At 43.5% G+C, this 26,242-nt stretch overlaps 1 protein-coding gene across 1 annotated transcript in view; it reads right to left on the reverse strand.

Annotated features, from left to right (window-relative positions):
* LOC126457994 (uncharacterized) overlaps window positions 1-20,100 on the reverse strand; it is a 375,721-nt gene extending 355,621 nt beyond the window's left edge. Inside the window, exons 1-2 of the mRNA XM_050094761.1 lie at window positions 20,009-20,100; window positions 19,556-19,812 (exon numbers count right to left, since the gene is read on the reverse strand). Of these exons, the coding sequence (XP_049950718.1) occupies window positions 19,556-19,578 (23 nt within the window). The 5' untranslated portion in view covers window positions 19,579-19,812; window positions 20,009-20,100. The remainder of the gene's footprint in view (window positions 1-19,555; window positions 19,813-20,008) is intronic.
* Window positions 20,101-26,242: the final 6,142 nt, after the last annotated feature.

The following is a 26,242-nucleotide window of genomic DNA, read 5'->3' on the forward strand; positions in this document are numbered from 1 at the left end:
GGGCTATTGCTGTACACCTTGTCTTTGATATAGACCCACAAAACGGAGTCACATGCGTTCAGATCCGGAGAATATGGCGCCAATCGAGGTCCATGCCAGTGGCTTGTGGGTACCCCAGAACCAGAATACGGTCCCCAGAGTGCTTCTCCAGGACAGCAAATACTCTCCTGCTTCGATGGGATCGAGCTCCGTCTTACATGAACAGCATTTTGTCGAAATCAGGGTCACTTCGGATAATGGGGATGAAATCATCTTCCAGAAACTTCACGTACCGTTCGGTAGTCACAGTGCCATCAAGGAATATCGCACTGGTTATTCCGTGACTGGACATTGCACACCACACTGTCATCCGTTGAGGATGAAGAGACTTCTCGATGGCGAAATGAGGATTCTCAGTCCCCCAAATGCGCCAATTTTGTTTATTGACGAACCGATCCAAATGAAAGTGGCCTTCGTCGCTAAACCAAACCATACTAATTTCCATCATGCCCCCCGCCAAACGTGCAGTTTGAGCGTCCTAGCCGGCCGCTGTGTGCGAGCGGTTCTAGGCGATTCAGTCCGGAACCACGCTGCTGCTACGTTCGCAGGTTCGAATCCTGCCTCGGGCATGGATGTGTGTGATGTCCTTAGGTTAGTTAGGTTTAAGTAGTTCTAAGTCTAAGGGACTGATGACCTCAGATGTTAAGTCCCATAGTGCTTAAAGCCATTTTTTTGAACGTCCTAACGCAAACCATTCAGAAGTTATGACAATAATTGTCAACCTTTTTCTTTTTAACTACACCCTATGCTTCAGTGGAGACCTTCCACCATCCTGTTTGACAAAGACAGTTGTTTTAAAATTTTGTGAAGTGTCAGGATTCCTCTCCAAATGACATCAATAAGCTCTGAGCTAATGGTTATGCCCCCGTATTTTGCTTAGTGAGCTATTCATATAACGTGTCATCAGAACGATTTTCTAAACAATATCTTGTTTTTAATACGCGCCAACCGCGTATGTGACGAATAAATCAGATATTCTCAAAGAAATCTGCTGATGTGTGTTCCCGATAACAGCATTTTCCCGATAACAGCAATTTCACAACTGAAAACAGATGTCGTTCAAACCACGAGATGTGTATGTTGATGTCAAGTAAGGGCGTTGATTATAATGCTGATGAGCTCTTAAATCCAACACCAATCAATTCAGCAACTACATACTTCTAATTCGGCTCGCAAGATATCCGCATAGTCCGTTACTTGGTGGTCGCTTCTAATTCTCAATACTTAAAAGAAAATTTTCATCCTATCTCATAAACCTGTAACACTGATCATTATGAAGACGCATGTTAAGGTTTATACAACGTAACTGCTATAGTGTAAACCCTGCATCTACATCTATTCTCTGGAAGTCACCTTGTGGTGCATGACGGAGAGCACTTCGTGTATCACCGTCATTTCTCCCGTTTCCAGTTCCTCCCACGAATGGTGCTTAGGAATAACCACTGTCAGTAAAATAAGCTCAAATTTCTCTGTTTCGCGTGTCATGGTCGTCTCATGAAGTAATTATGTTTTACAGGACGGAATATTTGTTTGACTCGTCTTGGAATCCACACTCTCAAAATTTTAACAGTAAACACATCCAAGCAATTTGGCAGCGTCGATTGGCCACTAGAGTTTTACTAGCATCTCCGTGGTGCTCTCGCTCTTGCTAAACGAATCAGTGAAGAGACGCGTGGCTGATCTTGGCATCTTCTCTATCTATTTTGTTAATCAGACTGGCGACCAATACTCAACGATGGGTCTAGCGAGGGGTACCTCCTATGCGGATGAATTAGATGTTGCTACGATTCATCCAGTGAGCCTGTCAGGCAACTGCTTTTCCTAAGGCCAGAGCTGCGATTTTTACTGCCTTCAGGGTCTCAAGGACAAGCAGAGTCGGCTGAGTTTCACAAGATCGCTGGATGCGCAATAAATGTTTATTCCTTCAGAGGAACTTTTCAGTCTTTGAAAAGAAAGTAATACGCCGAGCATAAGAACTGTTCCCTAAATCAAACAAGGGATGAACATCACAGATATGAGACTGTAGTTACTCTTTCACATAATTTATACAGAAACATGCAGATCCACCATCATGTCTAATATTAGCTAACTTTTGACAAACACCGAACTGCTAATTATATGGTACCTCCGGAGCTATCGGATCATATATTGGGTCAACGTGGCTAGTGAAGACATTAAGGTGGAAGGTGTTCTGTGACGCGGAGGAATTGGAATTGTTTAAAACAAATGCAAAGCCAGACACTGTTCAGTTTAGTTCTGGGAAAAAGTGACTAGGAAATGACAAAATGATATCCCTGGTTTACTGGCAGAAGCCGACAGAAAGTTTCTGGAAATTTACGCACAGCAACAGGATATTCCACATGTTTCGTCCGCGAGTTGGGGTTCCCGGAGCGCATCAACACCATCAGTTGGCAAGTGTGTTGTAACAAGAACCCATACGAGGGAATATCCCAGTGTATCGCATCCGGAGCGTAAATTCCGAAAGCATTATGCCTGTTAATGCACGTAGGTAGGCCACTAGGCGGCCACTTCATCTGATATATGTTTTTCAGCATTTTCTGATTGTCACATACATTCAAATGAAATAATTAGAATACAGTCTCTCGTTCTGACAAAATTCCACGTTGCTTTGACTATAGTTCTTTCATCCATTCCTTTTGTCCAGTTGAGATATCTAAGAACGATACTAAACACATAAGGTACTGAAACATATACAGCGTTATAGAATTAGATTCTGAACGTTTATTATTGAATGACTTGTATTTGTTTGAGTAGATATCTCTTTATTTCTTTACCATGAGTAAAGACATCCCCGTGCTTCAGGTAGGTAGGACTCCCTATATTTGTTACTACAACGGTGAGGAGAGATGTGAAGCAGCGAACAAGGCACTGACTTCATATTCGAAAGGAGCTGGAACCAGTTCACAATTCAGTCATCCAGTATTTTTGACATAAAGGAACGCTGATATTCTTACGGCCTAAATCTAATGTTTCTTCGTGTGGCCTAAGCCATTTATTAACTGTATAAATTTAATAGCACGTGTTCTCAAGCTGAGCGCTTCGACGCTTTCTATCTTGTGCCAACCGGTAGCTCATTAGCTCTTAAGTGGTCTCGCGGGCGACTGTAAAATCAGTAACGAATAATGAGAAAGGAATTCTGTGGCGAGCGTCTGTGGTGGGGTTAATATACAAACTATATACATTTGCGAAATGTTGACGCCAGAACAACTGGTCGACCTGCATCGTTTCTGAAAGTACGGACTTAGATACTTGAATTTACACTTAAAAACTTTCCCACCGGCTACGTAGCTGTGTCCACTATTATAATCATGGAAACAAAATTCTAAACAAAACAAAGACAAAATAGCGAGTTACGATAAAATCGCGAGTGAATGAAGAGCGAGTTGAGCCTGACTACAGTAATTTCCTTGCGAAGATTTTTCTTCTTGTAGCGTTTTTGCCGCAGTACTGCGGCACCGAAGTATAAACCACAATACGTAAAGCCTTTTCTTTATTAGAAAATAAAAGCACCCGCTCTGCTCTGTTGCAGACAAGTGTTTGTTTCTGATAATCCGTACCAAAGCTACAGTATCATGTGAGAATTTTCACATACTAAACATTCAGTAAATATGTCACCGGAACACTGCTACATCCGTATATGCAAGCATCTGATAATGTATAAAGAAACTGAAACTGCTCACTACCACATCTCGACCGCAACGTAATAAGAAAACGACAAGTGAATTTCATGTTACAACGGAAACGTGTGAAATAACGTGGCTATCCTTAAAGATGTGAAAACCACCAAAGTGAGGGGATAGAGAACAGGTAGAGCAATTTACGAGTAGGAAGTTGGCAATGCATCTACTTTAATAGCGTTCTAAAATGCATAACCGGTAAATCTCCAGCAGAAGACTCACATAGCGGGATTGCCTCGAAGGACGGCTTCCGCGAACCGTTCGGAATTCCAGGTCGTGACTTGATTCTCCAGCCGGAGAAGACTACTGCTGCTATAATAACGGCTGCTACAAAATAATCAGCGTTCACTCAGTGAAGGCTGAACTTATTGAGTTAAATGCGGGCGTTGCATAATTCCTTTTAAGAGAGAAGCTAACTGATTTCCGCTTTTAGAGAGAAGCCAACTGAAAATGCGACTACAGTTCGTTTCCGAAGCTCTTCAGATTTGTGTACTGTACATATCAACAGCATAATCCCTAGATACAAATCTCCACCTATGATACCACAGTACAAATAAAACTATATACTTTACTTGTAAATTCTTTAATATATTAAGTATACCTTACGGCTTGGATCACATGTTATTATTTAAATCAAAGAAAATAGTGTTCTTATTTTTCACAGGCAGGGCGGATTGCACGAATCGCCAGAGCTTGCAAAAAACAACCAAATGAAACAAAAAAGTATATTGAAACTTGGAGTGTGGTTCACGATTGATAGGCCTGGATGTGTGTACTTCAATAGAGACCGCACGTTAGCTAACTTTTGACAAATCCCAGACTGCTGCTACTGATGTGGTACTTGCAAAGCTATCAGATAACTTGTATACGGGGTGACTCAGCTGGGTTTTACGCAAGCCGCAACGCCTTCAAATACCAGAAGCATGGTTTTCGTGTTCTCTTCCTCGTAAAACGCAAACCATTAGTCCAACGGAAATAATGAACAGGGCCTTTTTGTTCAAAATTTAATGTAGTTAAATTCTGTACTGGGATATGTTTTCAGTAAAGGCGTAGCTTTCGAATCATTCAAGAAAAACGTACCAAAGTGACGTTCAAATGGATTTTCCTTGAATAAATCGAAAACTGTGGCCTCTAGTGAAAACGTATCCCAGAACAAAATTTAACTACATTAAATTTCCCGTAAGATGGTCCTGTTCATTTTTTTCTGTAGGATTGATAGGTTGAACATCGCGAATGAGAGAACATGAAAATTCGCATGTGGATTTTGAAGGCGCAGTGGGTCGTATAAAACCCATAGGTAGGAGCAATTGAATGACCCTATATGGTGGGTTAACATGGCTGGTAAGGGAATTAGGAGGGGGAAGTGTTCTGTGACATGCGAGACTTGGAGGCAATAGATAAGTGAGTAGTCCAGAGCCACAGGTGACATCGACATCTAGGCTGTTGACGTGGGACTCCCAGGAATAGGAAGACAACGATTAAGTATACGTGTTTACAAGACATATCTGAACGTCCTCTGTTTTGCTGACGACATTGTGTTGTTGCCTCCATCGCAGATGAACTTCAGCATAGGGTCTTTTTATGCAGAATTTAAAAGTGGACTTGAAGTTCTACTGTATTAAGACTAAAATAATGCTTGAAGAAAGTCATATTTATGAACAATGAAGAAGTTCTGATTATAATTTATCGTGTGGGTGTATATATACAATTCACAGCAATATTTATTCAATGAAGTTCAAGAGGAATATGCAAGAGCTCTGGTCTCAATTGACCTTACAGAGCGATATCCAAAGAGTCTGTCTATTCCATTGTTGTTGAAGGGGACGTGTAGACGACTTCCAAGATGGTGCACCGTGGGAAACGGACTGCAAGAGCAGGACGGTTAATAGTTTACACAAACGGAAGCGGAACCAGATCTTATGTCTCTTCCCATGATAATGACTTGTAGCTATAGAAGCTTGGACTCGAGCCATACAGCAAAATATAGAAGAAATATCAAGGTATAAATGTGATTACTTGAGAGCTGATGATGAAATAAACCAATATCACTATCAGTCTATCATCATCAGGTAACAAAATTATTTACGTCATCGTGTATGGTATCCATCTTGATGTGGCGTCAGGAACAAACCATACTGGGGAACTGAAACACCGTCAATAACATTGATAAAGTTAAATACTACTGTACGACTAATAGATTGTGTATAGCGAGTGAGAGGATATGAAAATTCGCTCGTGGATTTTGAAGGCGTTTTGAGCCGCATAAAACCCATAGGTTAAATCACCCTGTATGTTGGATTAACATGCATGTATGGTATACATCCATGAAATGAGTGTGAAAACTAAAAGTCTCAGGTGGTACGGTCACGTTAGGAGCAGAGGGCAGAACACGGTTATAAAGGCAATAATGGATCGAGAAGCCGAAAGAAGGACACCACCAGGACGGCCGAGAACGAGGTGGAAGGATAATACCATGGGAGACATGCAGGTACTGGGTCTGGAACGTGCAACCTGAATATACAGTGCACTAAGATTAATCCATGCTAATGCTTCCACATTAATATTATAACACCGAAAGTAACTATCTGTTATATTTTCACGACTAAACTGCTGAATCGATTTGATGAAATTTTGAATGGAGATAGCCTGAACCCTGAAAAAGTTGCCTAAGAGGGTGAAGTAGGGAACGAAAAAACTTTGGAGGGGAGCGGGGCACATCATGAGCTATGCTTACCCGAAAAGGCAGACACGTGAAGGCAGCCGACGTCATTGCACGTACAGTAGCTTACATACTCATCACAAGAAACTACGGTTATGCGAGTGCAGCTGCGTGTAACGGATAGTTAACTATATTACTGCGTTTTACTGTTATTTTGTTAAAGAATTTTCTAAATTGATAGTCGTTTAGTAGTGAGAAAGAATATGTGGAGGATAACGGCAGGATGTGGGATACCGGGCAAGCTCATACAGCCAACAAAAAATGTGTGAGGGAATCAAAGTGTACAGTGAAAGTAAGGGGGAGCTCTCACAAACATTTTAGGTAAGAACAGGAGTGAGACAGGGAGAGAGTGAGACAGGGAGGTATTATATCACCAACCCTCCTCAATTTGTCACTCAAAACCACCGTGATGTGCAGGAGTCGCCATAGGGAGAAAGATAAATGTTCTGGCTTTTGCGGATGATATTGTGGTGATAGGAAAGAGCATGGAAAACCTGAAGAAAATGGGAAATGTACTGACGGAAGAAGCTACGAAAGTAGGTCTAAGAATAAATGAAAGTAAAACAAAGTTCATGGTAATAGGAAGAAGTGCTCAGTTAGGACCAAACCATCTAACAATCAGGAACCTAACAATACAGAAGACAGTCACATTGACGTACCTCGGTGTCAGCATCGACAACAAAGCCTTATAGAACAAGAAATTGTAACGAGAATTCAAACCGGGGGCGCTTTGGCTCATAAATGTATATTGAAATAACTTTTCCTATCCAGCGCATCGGTGGGGCTGATATTTCACTTTTTAATTTATAAACACATCCGTGGGCAGCTTGTCACCTTATCCCACATATCGTGACATTGTCTTATTCTGTCAGAGTCATATCATTTACGGAGTGTCACTTTTGGTGGTTCCCCGTCTCTTCTTTACGAGAGAGGATAAACAGAGGCAAAACATCCTCTCGACTGAGCTCCGGGCGCTGTCGATACGTATGTGGGCTAGTGGTTTTCTCCGGTGCTGCTGCCCGAAGCGCCCGTGCTGCTATCTTGCGGCCATCTCCATAATCGGCGCACGGCGCGCGGCCCGTCCGACGAGACATTGAAAATTGGCCGCGAGTGAAAGCCGAGCCGAGCCGAGGCGAGGAAAGTAATGTCGCCGCAGCGAAAGGAAAGGGGTCGCACGCTGCCCACCTGGCCCCTCGCTAGCGCCGCCGTGGCGGGTCCTGGAAACGACCGCGTAACACCGCGATCGCGTGCGTCTGCGCCACCGCGCGCTTTTTCTGCTGCGTCATTGTTTACTTGAAAAGGAATAGTTGTTGATAACACTTTCTTTCCTACGTAAAAGCATAAAAAGTGCACGGGTTGATGAGAGGGGGCACATATTTCCACGAATGAAGTAGGGTGGTCCATTCGTTAGAATAAAGCTGTAATACACGGAACTGTGCAGCAATGTGCCATCAGTGGCCAAAGTACAAACTGTTCGCATGTTTACTTCCATTGCGTGTCGGCGACGTTTCACCAAAGTCTCAGTACGACACCAGCCTCAAAGTAGTCTACGGCGTCTCTGCGACATCCATCTCTTCCCATTGCGATCTTGCCTTTAGTAGCTAAAATAAAATCGTTCCGCTTGCTGTTATCCACGACGGAGGAGAGTTAACTGTTAGTTTAATATCAGGTACTAGCATCACTGAGATCATTCTGACCGCTTCATCATATTTTAGATCTACATAGAGTCGCTTTCAGAGTCTTAGTCACGAACGGCTAGGGTTGATAGATAATGTCCTGGGGAACAACTATCGTTAGGGACAAAACGTTCACTCATGCTTCCTGGCTGCGCTGGGCATGCTTCAGTATACGCTGGCCTCAGGACGGAAAGATCTCACAGAACTAGCAGGGTTTACTAACCAGGTATGCTTCATATTATCTACCACAGTAAACTGATAGAGTGATTTTCAACAAGAAAAGCTTAAAAAGAGGGTCTCTAAGTGGAGATAAATATTTTAGAAGCGAATTAGGAACTTTAATTTTGCTGGGCCTATCCCCTTGCATGTGGTGTAGATAACTGAATTGCAGGCAACACGCACGGCACGTGAATGCTGCTGTGCATCTGTACCCTGCCACCTCCCAGGGTTAGAACAAATACAAAAGGATGCTTAGCGCCGCTGGAAAGCGTCAGGGAACTTTTTATCTCGAACAGAATTTGTTCCCCATGATGTCATCTATCACATCTAGACGTCTGATGTAGAGACTGTATATTCGGTCAGATTTTACTAACCTCTCATTCCAACCCCATTCCCACAAAAACTCCTCGGAGAACAATATACGCTTCTGCCTGCATAATAACATAAAAGGAATAATTGATGAGATCTTCTCGGGATGTAAGTTGTTTAAACTGGTTAGTGTATAGCAACGTTCCAGGAAGTTTCATTCTATCTTCTGACTTCACTAAGAGATGGCAAGGGATGAATTTGCCGAAACGGCAGCATCCATCGACAAGTTTACTCGGATTGTATCCCGAGAGCAAATCTGTGAAATTCGCTGAAGACGCATATATCGATAGTTAACGGGAATAACGTCCAAGAGGTAGAGTTGTTTACGGAGTGTTACTTTCTTTCTATAAAAAAATGTGTGTGAAATCTTATGGGACTTAACTGCTAAGGTCATCAGTCCCTAAGCTTACACACTACTTAGCCTAAATTATCCTAAGCACAATCACACACACCCATGCCCGAGGGAGGACTCGAACCTCCGCCGGGACCAGCCGTACAGTCCATGACTGCAGCGCTAAGACCGCTCGGCTAATCCCACGCGGCTTCTTTCTATAAACTCTTGTCAACTTCGCTTATTGATTACGCTTGAACTAACGATCCTCCAGTAAAAAAAAAAAAAACAAAAAAAAACAAAAAAAACAAAAAAAAAACAAAAAAAAACAGCTTCAACTTCACCTAAAACAAGAAGCATTGTCTTATGCTGTATAAAGTTTTTCTCGTCAATTTTCCTCAGCAAGAACAACTTCAGTGTCCACCTACGCTTAACAGTGGCCATCACGTCTGACTCTCTCTCCACCAGCCCCACCTCCCGCCTGCTAACGTGCGTGGTGATGCGGGCTTTCGACTCGTATTCGGAAGGACGACGTCTCAAATCCCGTCCGGCCATTCACATTTAGGTTTCCGTGATTTTCTTAAATCACTCCAGGCAAGCACCGGGATGCTTCCTTTGGAAGGACACGGCCTATTTCCTTCTATATTCTCCTCCAATACTGGCTTGTGTATGCCTCTAATGACCTCGTCATCGACGGAATGTTACACCCTGAACTTGCTTCCTTCCTTTCCATTCTCCTCTTCCTCGTCCACACACTATTGTTCTGCGCGAAGACTCCCTGAAATCCTCTTCTACCTACCGATTATAACCTTTCACTCAAGCTCGCTCGAGACTCTGCCACAAACTTTCCACGAAGTCGACTTTAAAAGTTCGCTGCACGTCTCCCGTTTCTCTCGCTCTACCCCGCAGCCCATCGATGAGCCAAACATCGGATTTCACAGGCATATCTCATTATGAATTCTTATCTTCCGTCTCCAACGATCTCGTCATCGACTCGGTGTTAATTCCTAGTCTTACTTCCATTTTCTTTTCGATACACGACTTTCAATTAACTATTTAGTCACGTAATAGCAACCATATAATTCGTAAAACTCTCAACTGAGGCAGTCAGCTTCTCTCTCTGTTAATGCCATCTATCAGCTAGCTGTAAAACTATCAAGATAAATCCTGGGGCACCGAAGTTCCCATTGACTTTACGCTAACTCTGATATTTAATAGTTCATGTGTAATCTGTCTCAGGTTGTTTATATTTTCTCATGTGAGTTCCATCTTTACGACGCAGTGTTCTGCGCATCCTCCTCAGTGCGTTTAAGTGCTGTCAACTTTGGTGGTGAGAGTTCTCTCAGCAGCTACGTGCCTCAATGGTCCAGCCGTGCGACCAGAAAATACTGCTTGCTTAAGTCTGCTACTGGCTGACCGAATGGCTATTCCTGAACCACCGGCAGCTACAGCGTTAAACAACGCAACGATTGTTGCCTACTGTATCTAGAGATCTATGATTCTAAGACTGGTAAAATGAATCGCTGACCAATAGGACGTCTCTTTTGAAACTAGTAAAAGAGATATACCAGTCTGAAATATGTTACAATGCGATCATACGGAATTCTGTTAAAAACTGAATTGATTAAGTTGTAGAGAGGGGTTAGACGGAGGACAAGGATACAAGTCTTGTAGGAACTCTTACAAGACATATTCACTAGCACATGGAACGCGTGCTGAAGTTGTTAATCTGTTGTTAATCTGACAGTGAAGGATTCAGTAGAGAGCAAAATTTCAAAGTGAAAGTGACACTGGTAAACATAGCTTTTGAAGCCTTTGGTTACAGCAAAACCAGAGGGCTGAAAATGCATGTAAGAGAGCGTGCGAAGCAATTTGAAGTGGAACGAATACAGAAAATTAATCGCGAGTAAGGCAGATGCCAGACTGGGATTCAATGGAAGTATCCTCAGAAAATGTAGCCCTTCAACAAAGGAAGTCGCTTACAAAACACCCGTTCGGCCAATACTTGAATACTGTTCAGTCAGTATGGGATCGGTGCCAGACAGGACAGATAGAGAAAATAGAAAAGAGCAGCACGTTTCGTTACAGGTTCATTCAGAAAGCACGGAAGCGTCACAGAGATTCTCAGCCGCCTCCTTTGGTAGACGCTGAAAGAGAGGCGTTCTGCATCACGGTGTGGTTTCTTGTTAAAATTTCGAGAGCGAACGTTCCTAAACGAGTCAACAAGTATATTGCTTTCCCTTACATATTTCTCGCAAAAGACCGTGAAGATAAAATTAGTGACATTCGAGCCCACACTAAGGTTTCCGCCAGTCGTTCTTCCCACGAACTGTTCGCGACTGGAACAGGAAAGGTGGAACTGGCAATAGTGCACGAAGTAATGCCCGCCACACACCGCAAGATGGCTTGCACAGTATACATACATATGTAGTTGTAGAGATAAACAAATGATGACCCGACTCTACGTGGAAATACTGTTTACAAGATTATATTTTTAAAGAGGATAGTGAACTCATTCTTCTGGCTGCCAAAAGGAGAGACGTTTTAGACTATAGAGCGGACCTTGCACTTAGACGCAGCCGTCTTCTCTCTGGAGTTTCTTCTATTTTCCTTTCATGCCGAGTATTTTAATCTAAATTCAATTGCTGTTCATTTATTCCGAGATCTCTCTTTTCCTTTTTAGTTCCTACCACGTTGTTCAGTCTTACTTGTCATGTTTAACACAAACTGATATCACATCATGTTTCATATTAACAGAATCTTCCGTCGGTTCTTGGTAGAACAACATTATAATAATCAATGAAAATCACCAGTTTGCTTTTGTTCTACAATATTATTTTTATTGCTAACCGATTTTCGGCTTACAAGGCCATCTTCAGACATTTACTGAGTATTATCACCAAAGAAGTTAAATGTTAGCAGACAACATTGGAAGTAAGTAACACATCTAGAATGAAGTAGAAACATACAGTGAGTAACATCTTTGCAATGAAATAGTAAAAACTGAACAGTACGTAAATAACAATGGAGTTGACAGGAAAACCTTTAGCACAAAATAGGAATAGCATGCCTACATAACAGTTTCTATTAATACACAAAACTAATAAAATAAGATAAAATTAGTACTAGACAAGGCTGCATCAAGAGGTATGAAACATGGAGAGTGATACGCAACCAATTAAAAAAGAAGAGACAGTTGTCAATGTAAATACAAAATGGTTCAAATGGCTCTGAGCACTATGGGACTCAACTGCTGAGGTCATTAGTCCCCTAGAACTTAGAACTAGTTAAACCTAACTAACCTAAGGATATCACAAACATCCATGCCCGAGGCAGGATTCGAACCTGCGACCGTAGCGGTCTTGCGGTTCCAGACTGCAGCGCCTTTAACCGCACGGCCACTTCGGCCGGCAATGTAAATACAGAATACATCATGTTTCAGTTATATTTTTTCCGTATAACGTTTTACCCGGGTACCCCACAGGTCTTAAAATTTATTTTCCGTTCACAGTTTGCAATGCACCTTCGATCACATTCTAACGCACTACTTTTATCTGGCCATAAAAGACGCAGCTGGATGTTGAGGTGCAATGGAAACAACCCCCACACTGTGGCTAACACATAAGCCATATCCCCACTATATCCTTTGTCCAGGAGTGCTAGTTCCACAGGATATGCAGGAGAATTTGAGTGAAGTTTGGAGAGTAGAAGATGCGGCACTGGTGGAAGCAGAGCAGTGAGGGTCGTGCCTGGATAGATCAGTAGGTAGAGCACTTGCTCGCGAAAAGCAAAGGTTCTACGTTTCCCCGTTCGGCACACTCTTTTGATCTGCCAGCAGGTTTCAGTGGTAAAGACGTTGGGCTCCAAACAGGAGTGTCCTCCTGCCTTCTTCATGTGGATTCCACGTGGTTTGATTAAACCGCTGAAAGGCAAACCGGTAGAACTCTTTTTCTCCATGACCACACCTCATTATCTGCTTCGCTGATATCATAATCTTTATCTTAATGACAGCCTTACGGATGGATGTGGAAAATCCAAGTACCAAAACGGTCTACCATAACACGAGTAACAATAAATAAAGGATCAGTAAAACGAATCTTATGAAGACGTCCGGAAAATCTGCAATTAGAAAAAAGAAAAAAAGATGCTGTGCTGTGCTGGGTAGGCTCCCTGCTAGTAGTTTATGAGAAATTAAGTCCAGTTTTAGTTCCAGCCAGAAATTATTCGTGGCGAACACACGTTGGTGCCCATAAGATGCTAACCAAACTTCAGTCACCACCAAGGCGTCAGCATTCAAAGTGAAAAAAATAGGGACAAGTCTGTTAGCTGCATTCTTGTTTCACCAGCATTTAGTGATGCGTTGAAGTATTTGGGAAATTGAAACATATTTGATACGAATAAAAGGAGCTGCTCGTCATGTGATAATAAATTTCCTTCTCACAAAGAAAAATTAAGCATTGAAAGAATCCGCTTATGTGCGGCAAATACAAACAGTCCAACGTAGCAATCCTCAGTGCTAATATCGCAATGGACAAAGAACGCATCTCCGTCTTTGATTTTAGAACGAACACCTTAAGTTACATTCTCCGATTTTAATTTCTGTCCACTATCTGTTAACGCCTGCAATTTTTTACCCTATTAGTTTCTTCTTTCGATGTGGAAACGATACACGAAGAAAGGAAAGAGATGATCTGAATGTCGTGATGTACTGCACTGGAAAGAAAAACTCGAACTCGAGTAACGTGTATGCATATCAGAAACTGAATATTATTATTCGAATACGATCGTCTAACACATACTACACAACAACCTCAACTTCACGGGCAGTGGTCGCAAGGCTTAAAAGAAATTTCGCATCATTTCCGATTTATGAGGTAGCTGTGAACGAGAGCTGCCTCATCTTAATGCAAGTGTATACTGTAAAAATAATGGCAGACAGTACTTCGTACCTTATTTGTCGTTCCTATTCATGTGCTACTTGCGAATGACACGTCGAAATGTCTGACCGTATGTCTTGATACACTACATGTTCTCCATTACATTACAGGTTGGCTTTCCGACGAGATGTACGATACATGCAGTAGAGCCGTTCTGAATCCTGCCCTGAATACTGACTCTCAAAACTTACGCAGCAGGGCTTATTCAAAATAATGGCTACTTTCTTCTAGAGATCTCTTAGCTTCTCCGTAACTAGACTGCCTGATTACCGATCCAGCAACAAGTATCACAATTCATTCAGTCTCGTCCCATAATTTCAGTTAGGTATAGAAAACCCATGAAATCAAGATCGCACATGAAATCTTCTTTATTTGGACTGATTACTTGTTTCGGCTAACAATTTAGCCGTCTGCAGATAGTAAACATTCTTGATTAATGTTGGTGCCATTACAGCTTCTCACACCGTTGAAATCCATACATGACACAATGAGAAACAGTTTTTCAGTGTTTGTGGCCAATGTAATTGAACGATGGCCTCAAAATAAACTGATAATGGTTGTGTCAGTAAGTTGTAAAAAAAAAATCTTTGTTTTATGATCATGGCCACGAAAGATGAAAAGCTGTGTTTAATTACGTTATGTATGGATGTCGTCAATTTAAGAAAGATTTTAACGCAACACTAATCAAGAATGTTTAGTGAGATGAAGACGGTTGGATTGTTAGCCGAAACAAATAATCAATCCAAATAAAGAACGCTTCATGTGGGTTTTCAGTCCCTAATATAAATAAAAAATTACAACAGATCGCGCATCTCCTGCTTGGCAACATCAGCAGACCTGACCATCCCTTAATTCTAACCGTTGGGAGGTCTAAACAGGCGAGCGAAACTCATTTGCATGGTTTCCTCTGCGTCCGCTTAACTGTGCCTTAGATTTCTCGTAGCTCATATAAGTCATTTATTTGCTCATGTGCTCATTTGCTATGTGCTCATTCCACTCCAAATCGCTTCCTAATCCTACACTCAGAATTTTAGTTGCTCTCGAAGATTTCGGAGGCGTACCATTAAACGTTTTTCTTTGAATAATCTTGTATTTATCTATTTCTGATACAAGCTATTATTAATTGCATCAAGTGAATATTTTACCTCAGCCGTTATGAACTTCCCTACCGTCACTCAACAGTGGATTGTTGCTTGAATTACCAGCAAACAGCAGTGCTTCTCGCAATATTTTCTTTTGATCACCGACGTATACCACTATTTAGCAATCCTTTTGAATTTCAGAGAGCCGAATTACGACGAAGTTTCGAAGCAATACACTCTTCTTCCTAAACGAAATCTCTCTGTCGAACGATCACGAATTATTCAGCCACTGATGATGTTGACAGTGAGAGTACCACTATCTCGACAAGTGTACGCTCTCTGGTGTGTTTCCTGGTGGGTGTGTTACGCCTTTGTTGGCTAGTGAGCATGCCTGTTGCAGCGCCCCGCTCCTGACGAAATGTCGAGGTTGCAGTCTTTGCAGCCGGGTGAATTCTGATACTGCTCTGATGCTATTCCAGCCGCCGCCCGTTTGCCTTGAAGGCGGCGTGCTATGCATGCCGGAGCTCGTTTGGTATAGGCCGCTACAATTTATGTGCTGTTAATAATGCTACAATCCCATTTTCGTTATAGGCAACGGAATGGAATTTGTCATAAACCAAGAAACGGTTTTATGCTGCAATCTTTCCTTTCCTGACGAAAAGAAGGACCTAGTAAGTTTCTAAGGGTCCTGTAGATGCCTAGTCACAGTTGCTATCGCCTGATGGTGGCCAGCCTCAATATGACAGGAAAGGGGAATGATGGAGGTGCACGATTGCTCATTGAGTGACTATGCAAAAATACTGATTTAAATTACAAAATCTCTCCTTGGTGTTTTATGAATAAGGGCATAAGATGATGACGATGAGGGTGAACTGTCATGAGCTAACCAGCTGTTAACTCCACATCTACATCTGCATCTACATCTACATCTACACCTACAGCTACATCGATTCTCCTCTCTCCACCTTACGGCGCATGGTGGAGGGTACTCCTTACCCTCCTGTACGAGGGAAGAACGTCTGACTATATGCCTCCGTATTAGCCCTAATTTCCCGTATCTTCTTTTCGTGGATCTTGCGCGCGATGTATGTTGAAGGCAACATAATCGTTCTGCAGTCAGCCTCAAACGGCGGTTCTCTAAATTTTCTCAGTAGTGTTCCTCGGAAAGTACGGCGCCTTTCCTCCAGGGATTCCCATTTAAGCTCCCGAAGCATCTGCATAACACTTGCGTATTGTTCGAATCTAGCAGTAACAAATTTAGATCCCGCCTCTGAATTGCTTCGATGTCTTTCTTTAATTCGACCTGGCACAGATCCCAAACACTCGAGCAGTACTCAAGAACAGGTCACATTAGCGTCCTGTATGCGGTCTGCATTACAGATGAACCAGACTTTCCTAGAATTCTCCCAACAGACCGAAATCGACCATTCGCCTTTCGTACCCTAATCCTCACATGCTCATTCCATTTCATATCGCTTTGCAAAGTTTCGCCCAGATATTTATATGACGTGACTGTGTCAATCAGGACACTAATAAACCTCTATCCGTACATTGCGGGTTTGTTTTTCCTATTCATTCGCATTAAATTACGTTTTTCACATTCGTCACACCAATTAGGAATTTTGTCTAAGTCATCTTGTATCCTCCTACAATCAATCAACGTCGACACCTTGCCGTATACCACAGCACGATCAGCAAACAACCTCAGATTGCAGCTCACTCAGTCTGCCAAATCATTTACGTATATAGAGAATAACACTTCCCTGTAGCACACCTGACCCCTAACTCTAGGGATATGTTGGCGATTTTCTCTGGGATCAGATTATGTACTGACACTAGATTTCATTCTCTCACTTCTTTCATATGAACCGACTAGTAACACAGAAACACAACATTCTGCCTACATTGTCAAGACTGAATATCGGACAATTAGGTGTAAGTCGAAACTAGCTTCAAAAGGGTAAGACGCCAATCCTCACGGTTAAATGAATTCTTTCCAATTTCGTTAGTTGGTCACTTTGCGATTCATTTTACTAAGGATGTCGAGTAACTTTAGTTTCACTGTCGAATCAATTTTGAATATTGTGGTGATCACATATTTGAGTAAGGAGGTTGGCTACAGGTTCTCAACAGAATCAGCGAGGAAATGAACACATGAAGAACACTGGCAGTAAAAAGGGACAGGATTATAGGACATGTGTTTAGACGTCAGGGAAAAACTTCCGTGCTACTAGAGGGAGCTGTAGAATGGAAAAAGTGTAGGGGAAGACAGAGCTTGGAATACATCCAGCAAATAACTAAGGACGTTTGATGTAAGTGCTACTCTGATATAAAGTACACACAGGAGAGGAAATCATGGTGGACTGCATGAAAACAGTCCGAAGACTAACCACTCGAAAATAAAAAAAAGGAATAAAAAGAATGGGGACTGACCATTGCAGTTGTTTCTAGAGTTAGTCTACGATGTACTCTTTAGAAGTAGTTAAAGACCGTTAGTTCAGCTTCCGCATCGGATTGCTGCGATGAACCTATTCAAATGCGAAGCTATACAGGACATTTGTAAAACAACGCATAGCGTTGAACATAAGATAAACACTAAAACGTAAATCATTCCACATATGAACTTTACTTTATCTTGTAGAAATTAGTTGTCGTTCCAGATCTGGAAGCAGGCATTTGCCTTAATTATTTTTGAAATCTTTATTGGAGATATCAGCGATCTTTGTCTTTTGAAATTCCTTAATAAACTGGAAAGAACAACGAATGTCTGTTCGTCCAAGCGATCCAAAGACATCGACACCCAGGCTCATACCGTGTTTATTGACTTCTGGAAGGCGTTGGAGATAGTTCTGTCTTCTACCAAAGAAAATACATGTTTCACGAATACAGGACGGCTACCCTAGTAAACATAATTCAACAATGGTTTTGGGAGAACTTGCGCGATACGAAAATACCGGTAGTTTCGGGTGTACATCAAAGCAGTGTTACAGTGCCGATATAGTTAGCGATATAATAAATGAAATGGGGGATAACATCGGACGCTTGGTCGAGGGAATGGTAGTTAACAGTCAACATAATCTGAATGTAACGAATAGCGCATAAACACAAAGAGAGGCCAATTATTGTTTGATTACACGATTGGTGAGCAATCACAGGAACAGGCCCCAACAGCAAATTGTCTAAGATTGCGCACACGGAGCGGTTTAAACCGTTCGCTTGTACTGGTTGTAAGAAAGGCAGATGGCAGACAGATTGCCTCGGGAGAAGTCCAACAAAATTTAGTTCGTAGTTGAAAGAAAAATCTTTCGTTCAACTTTACATATTACTTATCAGATTGTGACTCTAACCAGCTAAGATGAATGAAAAATTTCCTTCACCCTTAAGAACTCGCCCATCTGGAAAATCATAAGAGGCATTGCACTTAAGCGTAAAATTGGCGGGACTGTACGTTCCTGTATTTTCAAGAGCATTACCAGAGGGAGTGAAGAAAGCTTGGAGTTTAATATTCTACCGACGTCAACGTCTTTAAAGAGTTGGAGCGCTGGCTTGGATTGGACAAGGTTGGCAGTATGTTGACGCGGTAACCTCGAAGGCACCATGCCGGTAATTACCTAAGTGATTCAGGAATACCACAGAAAACTTTATACGTATACTGCTCGACGTGTTTTCGAACCAACCCTGAAGCGGGTCCAATGGAGCATAGCCGGAGCTGACCGCAACGATAAAATCCTGAGCCCCCTGGGTACCGAATTATGGAATTTTTGATTTGAATACTGATACCCACATAGCCACCAAGGCAAGCTGTAGACCAACACACGAACATCTCATATTTGCCAGATAGGACAGCGATATTTTTGCGTGTGATGGTACGTAAATCTACGTACATCCTCCGAAAACTCTGCATTTAAATGGCGGAGAGTACTTTGTACTATTTCCGGTCATTCCCTTTCTTGTACCACTTGGAAATGGGGCGAGGAAAATGATGCCTAATTGCCTCTGTACGAGCCTTAATTTCCCTTATTTTGGCCTAACGGTCCCTTCGTGGCATGGACGTCAGAGGCTGTAGAATCGCTCTGTAGTCTGTCGCAAATGCTGTTTCTTTAAACTTCCCCGACAGCAATACCCTAACCCTCAAGTACAAATCGAACCAACTGGTAACAAATCCAGCAGCACGCCTTGAACTGATTCGGCGTCTTCCTTTAATCCGACCTGGCGGAAAATCCCAAACGTGGACCGCAACATGTAGCAGCTGAAATGGTCTATAATCCTACTTCTCTGCGAAGTCCATGTACATTACGAGCAATGTAACACTTTTAGTACCGCTTCTCGTCCCAGATGTCTGTATAGATCTTATTATCTTTATAATAATTTCCTCGCTGGCGTGTGAAGTGGGCTGAGCACTTGCACATAGGTACCTATAGTGGATTCGCACGGCCCATAGGGGCTCTGTAATTTGCGTTAATGAGCGAGCAGCCAGCAACTCACCTGAGAAGTGCCGCGGACTTCATTTCCCGCGTCGTCGGCAGGAAGGACGATGAAGACTTCTTCGGCGACGTCCGAAGTAGGCGAAGTGGTAGCCGGGAAAAGAAAAGGGGTGGAACTAGTCGCGCAAGTCCCGCGGGCAAGAAACTTTTCCTGTCGAGCCGCCGACACCAGACTGCGAGAGTGGACGCCGCGCCGGAGCGATAACGCAGAGAAACGCGCGCGGACCCACGAGTCACTCGGTTTCCCGCTGACCTCGACTGAAACGAAAGGCAACAATCCTGCTTAGACTGGATGAGAACAGAGGTGAGAATATAGTGAATGAAATATGTGGCATGCACGATCCTTCTTCGGAAAAAAAAACTAAGAGTAGAGAAGCAAGTGAACCGTGGGAGGTGGCGAGATGCAAAGCAAAGTAGGTACTAGCGAGAGCGAGAGTGAGGCGTGGACACGCACTTTGTGAAGGCGGCGGCTGCGGCAGCGTCTGACTGTCGGCTGGCTAGTGAAGAGTAGTCATGTCACCGGCCGGTGGAAGTGGCCAACTAACCGAGTTGGTGCGCGCGCGTCCTTCTCAAGGAGTTGCACTTTCACCTGCGGCGCCTCGCCCCACCCCCCTCCACGCCTCTACCTTATCCCCCCCCTCCCCCACCCCCCCCACAGCTTCACCTGTCGGCAAAACAGCGCGTGCTCTTACGCGGACCCCGTGACATTGCTTTGTCACCGGCCACTTCCTCTTAGCGCACGCTTCCCGGTCGCATTATACTCCGGTATCCCTTCGGCATTGCCAGAGATGGATCCGAGGAGGGGCGGTATCGTGAGGGTCACACGAGTGACAGAGGGAGAAAGGGAGGGAGAGGAGTAAGGTAGGGAGATTAAACAATAATCCAGAATGAGATTTTCACTCTGCAGCGTAGTTGCGCTGATATGAAACTTACTGGCAGATTAATACTGTGTGCCGGGCCGAGACTCGAACTCGGGACTTTTGCCTTTCGCGGGCAAGTGCTCTATCAACTGAGCTACCCAAGCACGACTCACGCCCCGTCCTCACAGCTTTACTTCTGCCCGTACCTCGTCTCCTACCCTCCAAACTTTACAGAAGCTCTCCTGCGAACCTTGCAGAACTAGCACTCCTGAAAGAAAGGGTATTGCGGAGACATGGCTTAGCCACAGCCTAGGGGATGATTCCAGAATGAGATTTTCACTCTGCAGCGGAGTGTGCGCTGATATGAAACTTCCTGGCGGATTAAAACTATGTACCGGGCCGAGACTCGAACGCGGGACCTTTGCCTTTCGCGGGCAAGGCAAAGGTCCCGAGTTCGAGTCTCGGCCCGGCACACAGTTTTAATCTGCCAGGAAGTTTCATTTAACAATAATGTTCCATTGACAATGAGGTCATTAAAGACGAAACACAAGTTCAGATTACACAAGGATGAGCTGCGGTCTTTTCTAGGGAACGATTCCACAATTCGCGTTAAACGATTCCGGGAAACAATGGACAAGCTAGATGACCGGCCCGGGCAAATGAAACCCGCTCGTTTCGGATGCAAGCCCAGCGCATTAATCAATATGCCATCTTATTTGACAGAGACGCTTCACTTACGGGTTGCTGTTGATTATCTATATTATTGTTCCACCTAAGCACCACAGGGCTTTGCCCGTCTGACTTCTAATATAGCTGTATGATATTTAGAGGAATAGCTTTTGTAGTTTATCTAAATCGTGTTTGCATGTCTGCCTGTTTTGTCTGTAACTGTTATGCCCTGAATTCTCTGGTTAATGTTGATATTGGACGCTTGTCTGTAGAGTCTGGTTGATGGGATCCTAAGTGTTTTATTAGTTAGTGGGTCGAAGTAGGTGCCTTTTCATAGAATTTTTCTGATTTTCGTTTAATATAGGTATAGATGGATGGTTCCTCTAAGAGGTCGTTAATGTGTGTGTTTGGTGTGTAGCGGTCTGCGTCGGCGATGTCGCGGAGGATTCTGTTTTGGAATCTCTGAATTTTTCGCAGATGTCCGTCTGCTGCCATGGACCAAACTTACGATCCATATAAAATACTTGGCAGGATAACTGCCCTGTATAATCTAAGTTTCATTTCTGTGCTGAGTCCTCCAACTTTTAAGAGTGGGTACAGTTGGATGAAAGCAGTGTAGCCTCTACCTCTGTATCTGTTTATCTGCTTTGGGAAGGTTAAGCGTTTGTCTAGTTCAAGGCCTAGGTATGTAGCTGAGCCACTCCATTCAATTTCCTTTTCAGCTACAAAAATACGTCTGTTTGGGGGGGTGGGGGGGGGGGTCAGTTTCCTCGTAAACATGACTGCTACGGACTTTTTAGGATTTATCTTTATTTTCCAAATATTGCACCATTTTACGGTTTCGTTCAAGTGCTCTTGCAGCTTTTTTGTTATGAAATTGAGGTTGCTGCTACTCCTGTAAACCGCCGTGTCATCGGCATACAGCGCTATCTCACCTCCTGCCGACTTTGGCACGTCGTTTGTGTATAGCGAGTATAATATGGGGCCAAGAACTGAGCCCTGCGGAACTCCTGCCACAGCGTCCCTGATCGCGCTTACATGTTTGCCACACCTGACGCGGTACTGCCTCCCTGCCAGAAACGAGTCAGTCATGCTGATGGTATGTTCTGGAATGCATAACTGGGTTAACTTGTATATTAAGCCATCATGCCAGACTTTGTCGAATGCTTTCTCGATATCGAGAAAGACTGCTGCTGTGCTGTGTTTCCGGTCTCTCGCCCTCCATATGTGTTCCACCAGGCGCAGGGATTGATGGATGGTGATATGTTCAGGACGGAATCCAAACTGCTCAGGGATGATTGTGTTATTGTCTCGCTGGTTTGGATAGGGCGCTGAAGATCAAGCACTCTAGTACTTTACCTAGAAAGCACAGGAGTGAGATGGGTCTACAGTTTTGTGAAAGGATAAGGTTCTTATTGGGTTTAGATAGGGTTACGACCTGAGCAGTTTTCCAGGCTTTTGGGAAGTAGGTTAGGGAAAGGCATTGGTTGTATAGCGTGGTGAGGTAGGTGATTGCGTTGGGAGGCAGGTGTTTCAGGTGTGGACCGGGGGAGATGACGTGAGTACGGAATTGTGACTAACGATGTCGCCAGTAATTCTGCCTTACGGGTTACGTACCACCTACTCCCTTGGGGAGACCTACGACTCCAGAGACAACACGGACATCCGGCTGCAGAACAAAAATAAAAATAACAGCTATACCCCGAGGGACTACTGTTCATCTTTAGCTGATACTGTGATGGAGGAAAAAGCACTGGAGAGTTCAGAAGAAAAAGGTGCCCAATGAGTGCAAATGAAGCAAACTTTTGTGACTGCTACCCTCAATTTCTGGCCCTATCTAGTCCATGAGTGTCTGGACACTAAATTTGGCAACACGAACAGCCTTTACATATCTCCCGTACGCCTGTGAGTTTTGTTCAATAGTTTTCTACTGCGGCACTCGACGATGGCTTCACGCTTTGTCCTCTTGACTTACAAACTAAAGTCATTGAGCATCTTTCTACGTATAGCCATATGCTTTGTCTTACACTTTATGCAGTAGTCTCTGTTTCTTTAGAAGCTTTTTTTACAATGACTGTATACAATTGAGGGTTCCTTATAACATGAACTGTTTCCCTCGGTACGTATCTATCATGTTCATGGTCAATTATTCTTCTAAATCTGAGCCACAGTTCTTCTATATTCTCCGCTCCAGCGCTAAACATTACTTGTTCCTGATTGAGAAACGACATATATATATCCTTTTGCTTGTTTTAGTTGTCGTTCGTACTTTGGTAATGATTGTTGCTACAACTTCCTCGTGGTCATTGATACCAGTCTCTTTGTGGATGCCCTGAAAGACGTCAGCTGCTGTTTGATCCAATATATTTCCATCGTGAGTGGCCATCCGAAAAATTTGTTCTAGATAGTTCTCAGAGAATGCATTTGATAATGTTTCGAAGGACGTCTTGTCAGGCCCATTACTTACAAAGCTGTAATTTTCCCAATTGATTGTTGAAAGATAAGAGTCTCCTCCCGTGATGACGGTATGATTGAGGAACTTATTAGTGAACTTAGGTTTTCTCTAAAGTTTTCGGTTACATTTGCGGGTGAGTCTGATGGTCTATAGAAGGATCCGATTATAAGCTTGTGTCCACCCTTGATACTCAGTTTTGTCCCTTCAATCTGACAAGGAGATAACCAGGTTTCTGTACCTTCTATTGTGCAGCTACACTACTTATTAGGATCGGTTCAAATTCTGACTCTTTGTTGGAAATACTTCGGCAGTTAACTGCTACTATTTTAGTACTCTCGTCTGCAGGAGGCATTTCCTTGGTTCTTGTACTGACACTTCTGGATCCCCCACAGCTATTATTATTTGCACTGGATGGGGAGTCCCTTTATCTAAAAGACCTTTGTGTGCTCCCAACGAGCAGTCATCTGCCTGGATGGCAGTTTCTGATGTGAAATGCACACCTGACTCATTTAAAGGCACCCTACAGTTCTCGACCTTATACCTCAAGTCCCTGGTTCAATCCTTCCACTCAACTCAGAATGAGAGGGACACAATCTGTTCTGGGGACAATGCAGCAATTTGAGAGTTTCGTTGAAACTCCGTGACGAAGTCTGGTCTTCTCAACATTCTGTGCCAGTCGCTGGAATGATCCAAGTTTGACCCAGGAACCCAGAGGACAGACACTGTTTGTTCCAACGCGCGCTACCATATGTAGTTGGTTGCACAATGTTCCCCCAGTGGCTGCCGGAATAGCCTCTTCAACATGTTGAATGTGGCCTCCAGGCATATATACTAAGTACACGACGTGTTCCTTCCCAGCCCTCACTGCCATTTCCCTAAGGGCTACCATTAGTCGTCGTTCAAATGGCTCTAAGCACTATGGGACTTAACATCTGAGGCCATCAGTCCCCTAGACTTAGAACTACCTAAACCTAACTAACCTAAAGACATCACACACATCGATGCCCGAGGCAGAATTCGAACCTGCGACCGTAGCAGCAGCGCGGTTCCGGACTGAAGCGCCTAGAACCGCTCGGCCACAGCCGCCGGCTTAGGCGTCGTACATCTGATTACCGACGATGAATAGAGCTTACCCTTTGGCGTTTTCACCTCTTGACTCAGGACATGTTTCACGACAGATGTAGTGAGCCTCGGTGGCCCAGTAATGTCTCATCATTCCAAAACAGTGTTTATCCCCACTTATTCTTAAAAGAGAAGTGTCTTCGACATTGTATCTTGCAGCTGACTATCATAATATTTTTCTTCTGTTAGATCCTGTTCTATCCTCTACCAATCTGTGAAACCCAGCTAGCACTATTCGTCTGCAACACCCAACAGACAATAGATACGGGCTCCCACGTTGATGCCACGTTCCTTGATTACCGGGAGGCGTTCTTTACAGTTCCGCACTTCTGCCTAATGAACAAAATAAGAGCGTATAGAATATGAGTCCAGCTGTGTGATTGGACTGAAGAGTTAATAATGAACAGAACGGAGCATGTTGTTCACAACAGAGAGAAGTCTTCAGATCATAAAATAACTTCAGGCTGTGTTATAGGGCCAATACTTTTCATAATATAAGTGCGAGGAGCGTTCAATAAGTAATGCAACACCCCTTTTTTCTGGAAGAAGGTTGGTTGTATTCAGGATTACAATATACCATATTATTCCACACTCTTTTGGCTGCAAAACTCTATTTTTCAACATATTGTCCGTTCAGTGCGTTGGCCTAACGCCAACTTACTCCGGGGGGGGGGGGGGGGTCTGTATACCCGCACGGTTCCACTCTACTGGTCGACGTCGGAGCCAACGTCTTGCTGAATGAATAACCTCCCAATTATCCACGTACTGCTTTCCTCGGAGTGCATCCTACATTGGGACAAACAGAAGGCCCTTCGTTGCTCTTTATGATCTTTTGTCAGTTGGCAAAGAGCCCAGCGGATACACGCCTTTGAGTACCCCAACTGGTGGACGCTTGAGTCACCCGTACAGTTGTGGAGCGAGGTGTCCTATTGTGATCGAGCGACCACCTCGAATGGGAGTGTCCTCACGTTTTAACATTGCAGGAGTCACAGCTGTGTGCAGCTAGCCGGCACTCGGGAGATCGGACAGGTTTTGGCGACCTTGTTGCCATGATGACAGACACCTCGCCCAACGACTCACCGTGGTTTTGTTCACTGCCAGGTCTCCGCGGACATTTTGCAAGCGCCTATGAGCATCTGCGACGCCTTGGTTTTCCGCCAAAAGAAACTGCTTGGAACGCACCTCCGCTATAGACCCCTTATTGAGGCTACGCAAAGAGTCGCTACTTACTGGAAATTCATGAAACAATAGTGGCTGAAGCGGTAATGTTCCTCGACGCCCCACAATATATTCCTTACTTTTTCAATCGAAACCGGCCGAGAAAAAAATATGTTTCGTTAGTTATTGAACGCTCCTTGTAAATGAACTAGTGGATGATGTTTGAACTTCCACGAGGCTTTTCGCGGATGATACTGTTGTGTATAGGGAAGTCCGCACGTTAGAAAATTATAGCAAAATGCAGAAAGACTTGCAGAGGATGGATACTTATTTCAGGGACTGGCGGTTGACCCTCAGTGTAAACACTTATTTCATATTGCGCATAAATAGTCAGAAAGAGCCTCTATTGAATGACTTGACGATT

This window comes from Schistocerca serialis, chromosome 2 (assembly GCF_023864345.2).
Source record: "Schistocerca serialis cubense isolate TAMUIC-IGC-003099 chromosome 2, iqSchSeri2.2, whole genome shotgun sequence".
Lineage (NCBI taxonomy): Eukaryota > Metazoa > Arthropoda > Insecta > Orthoptera > Acrididae > Schistocerca > Schistocerca serialis.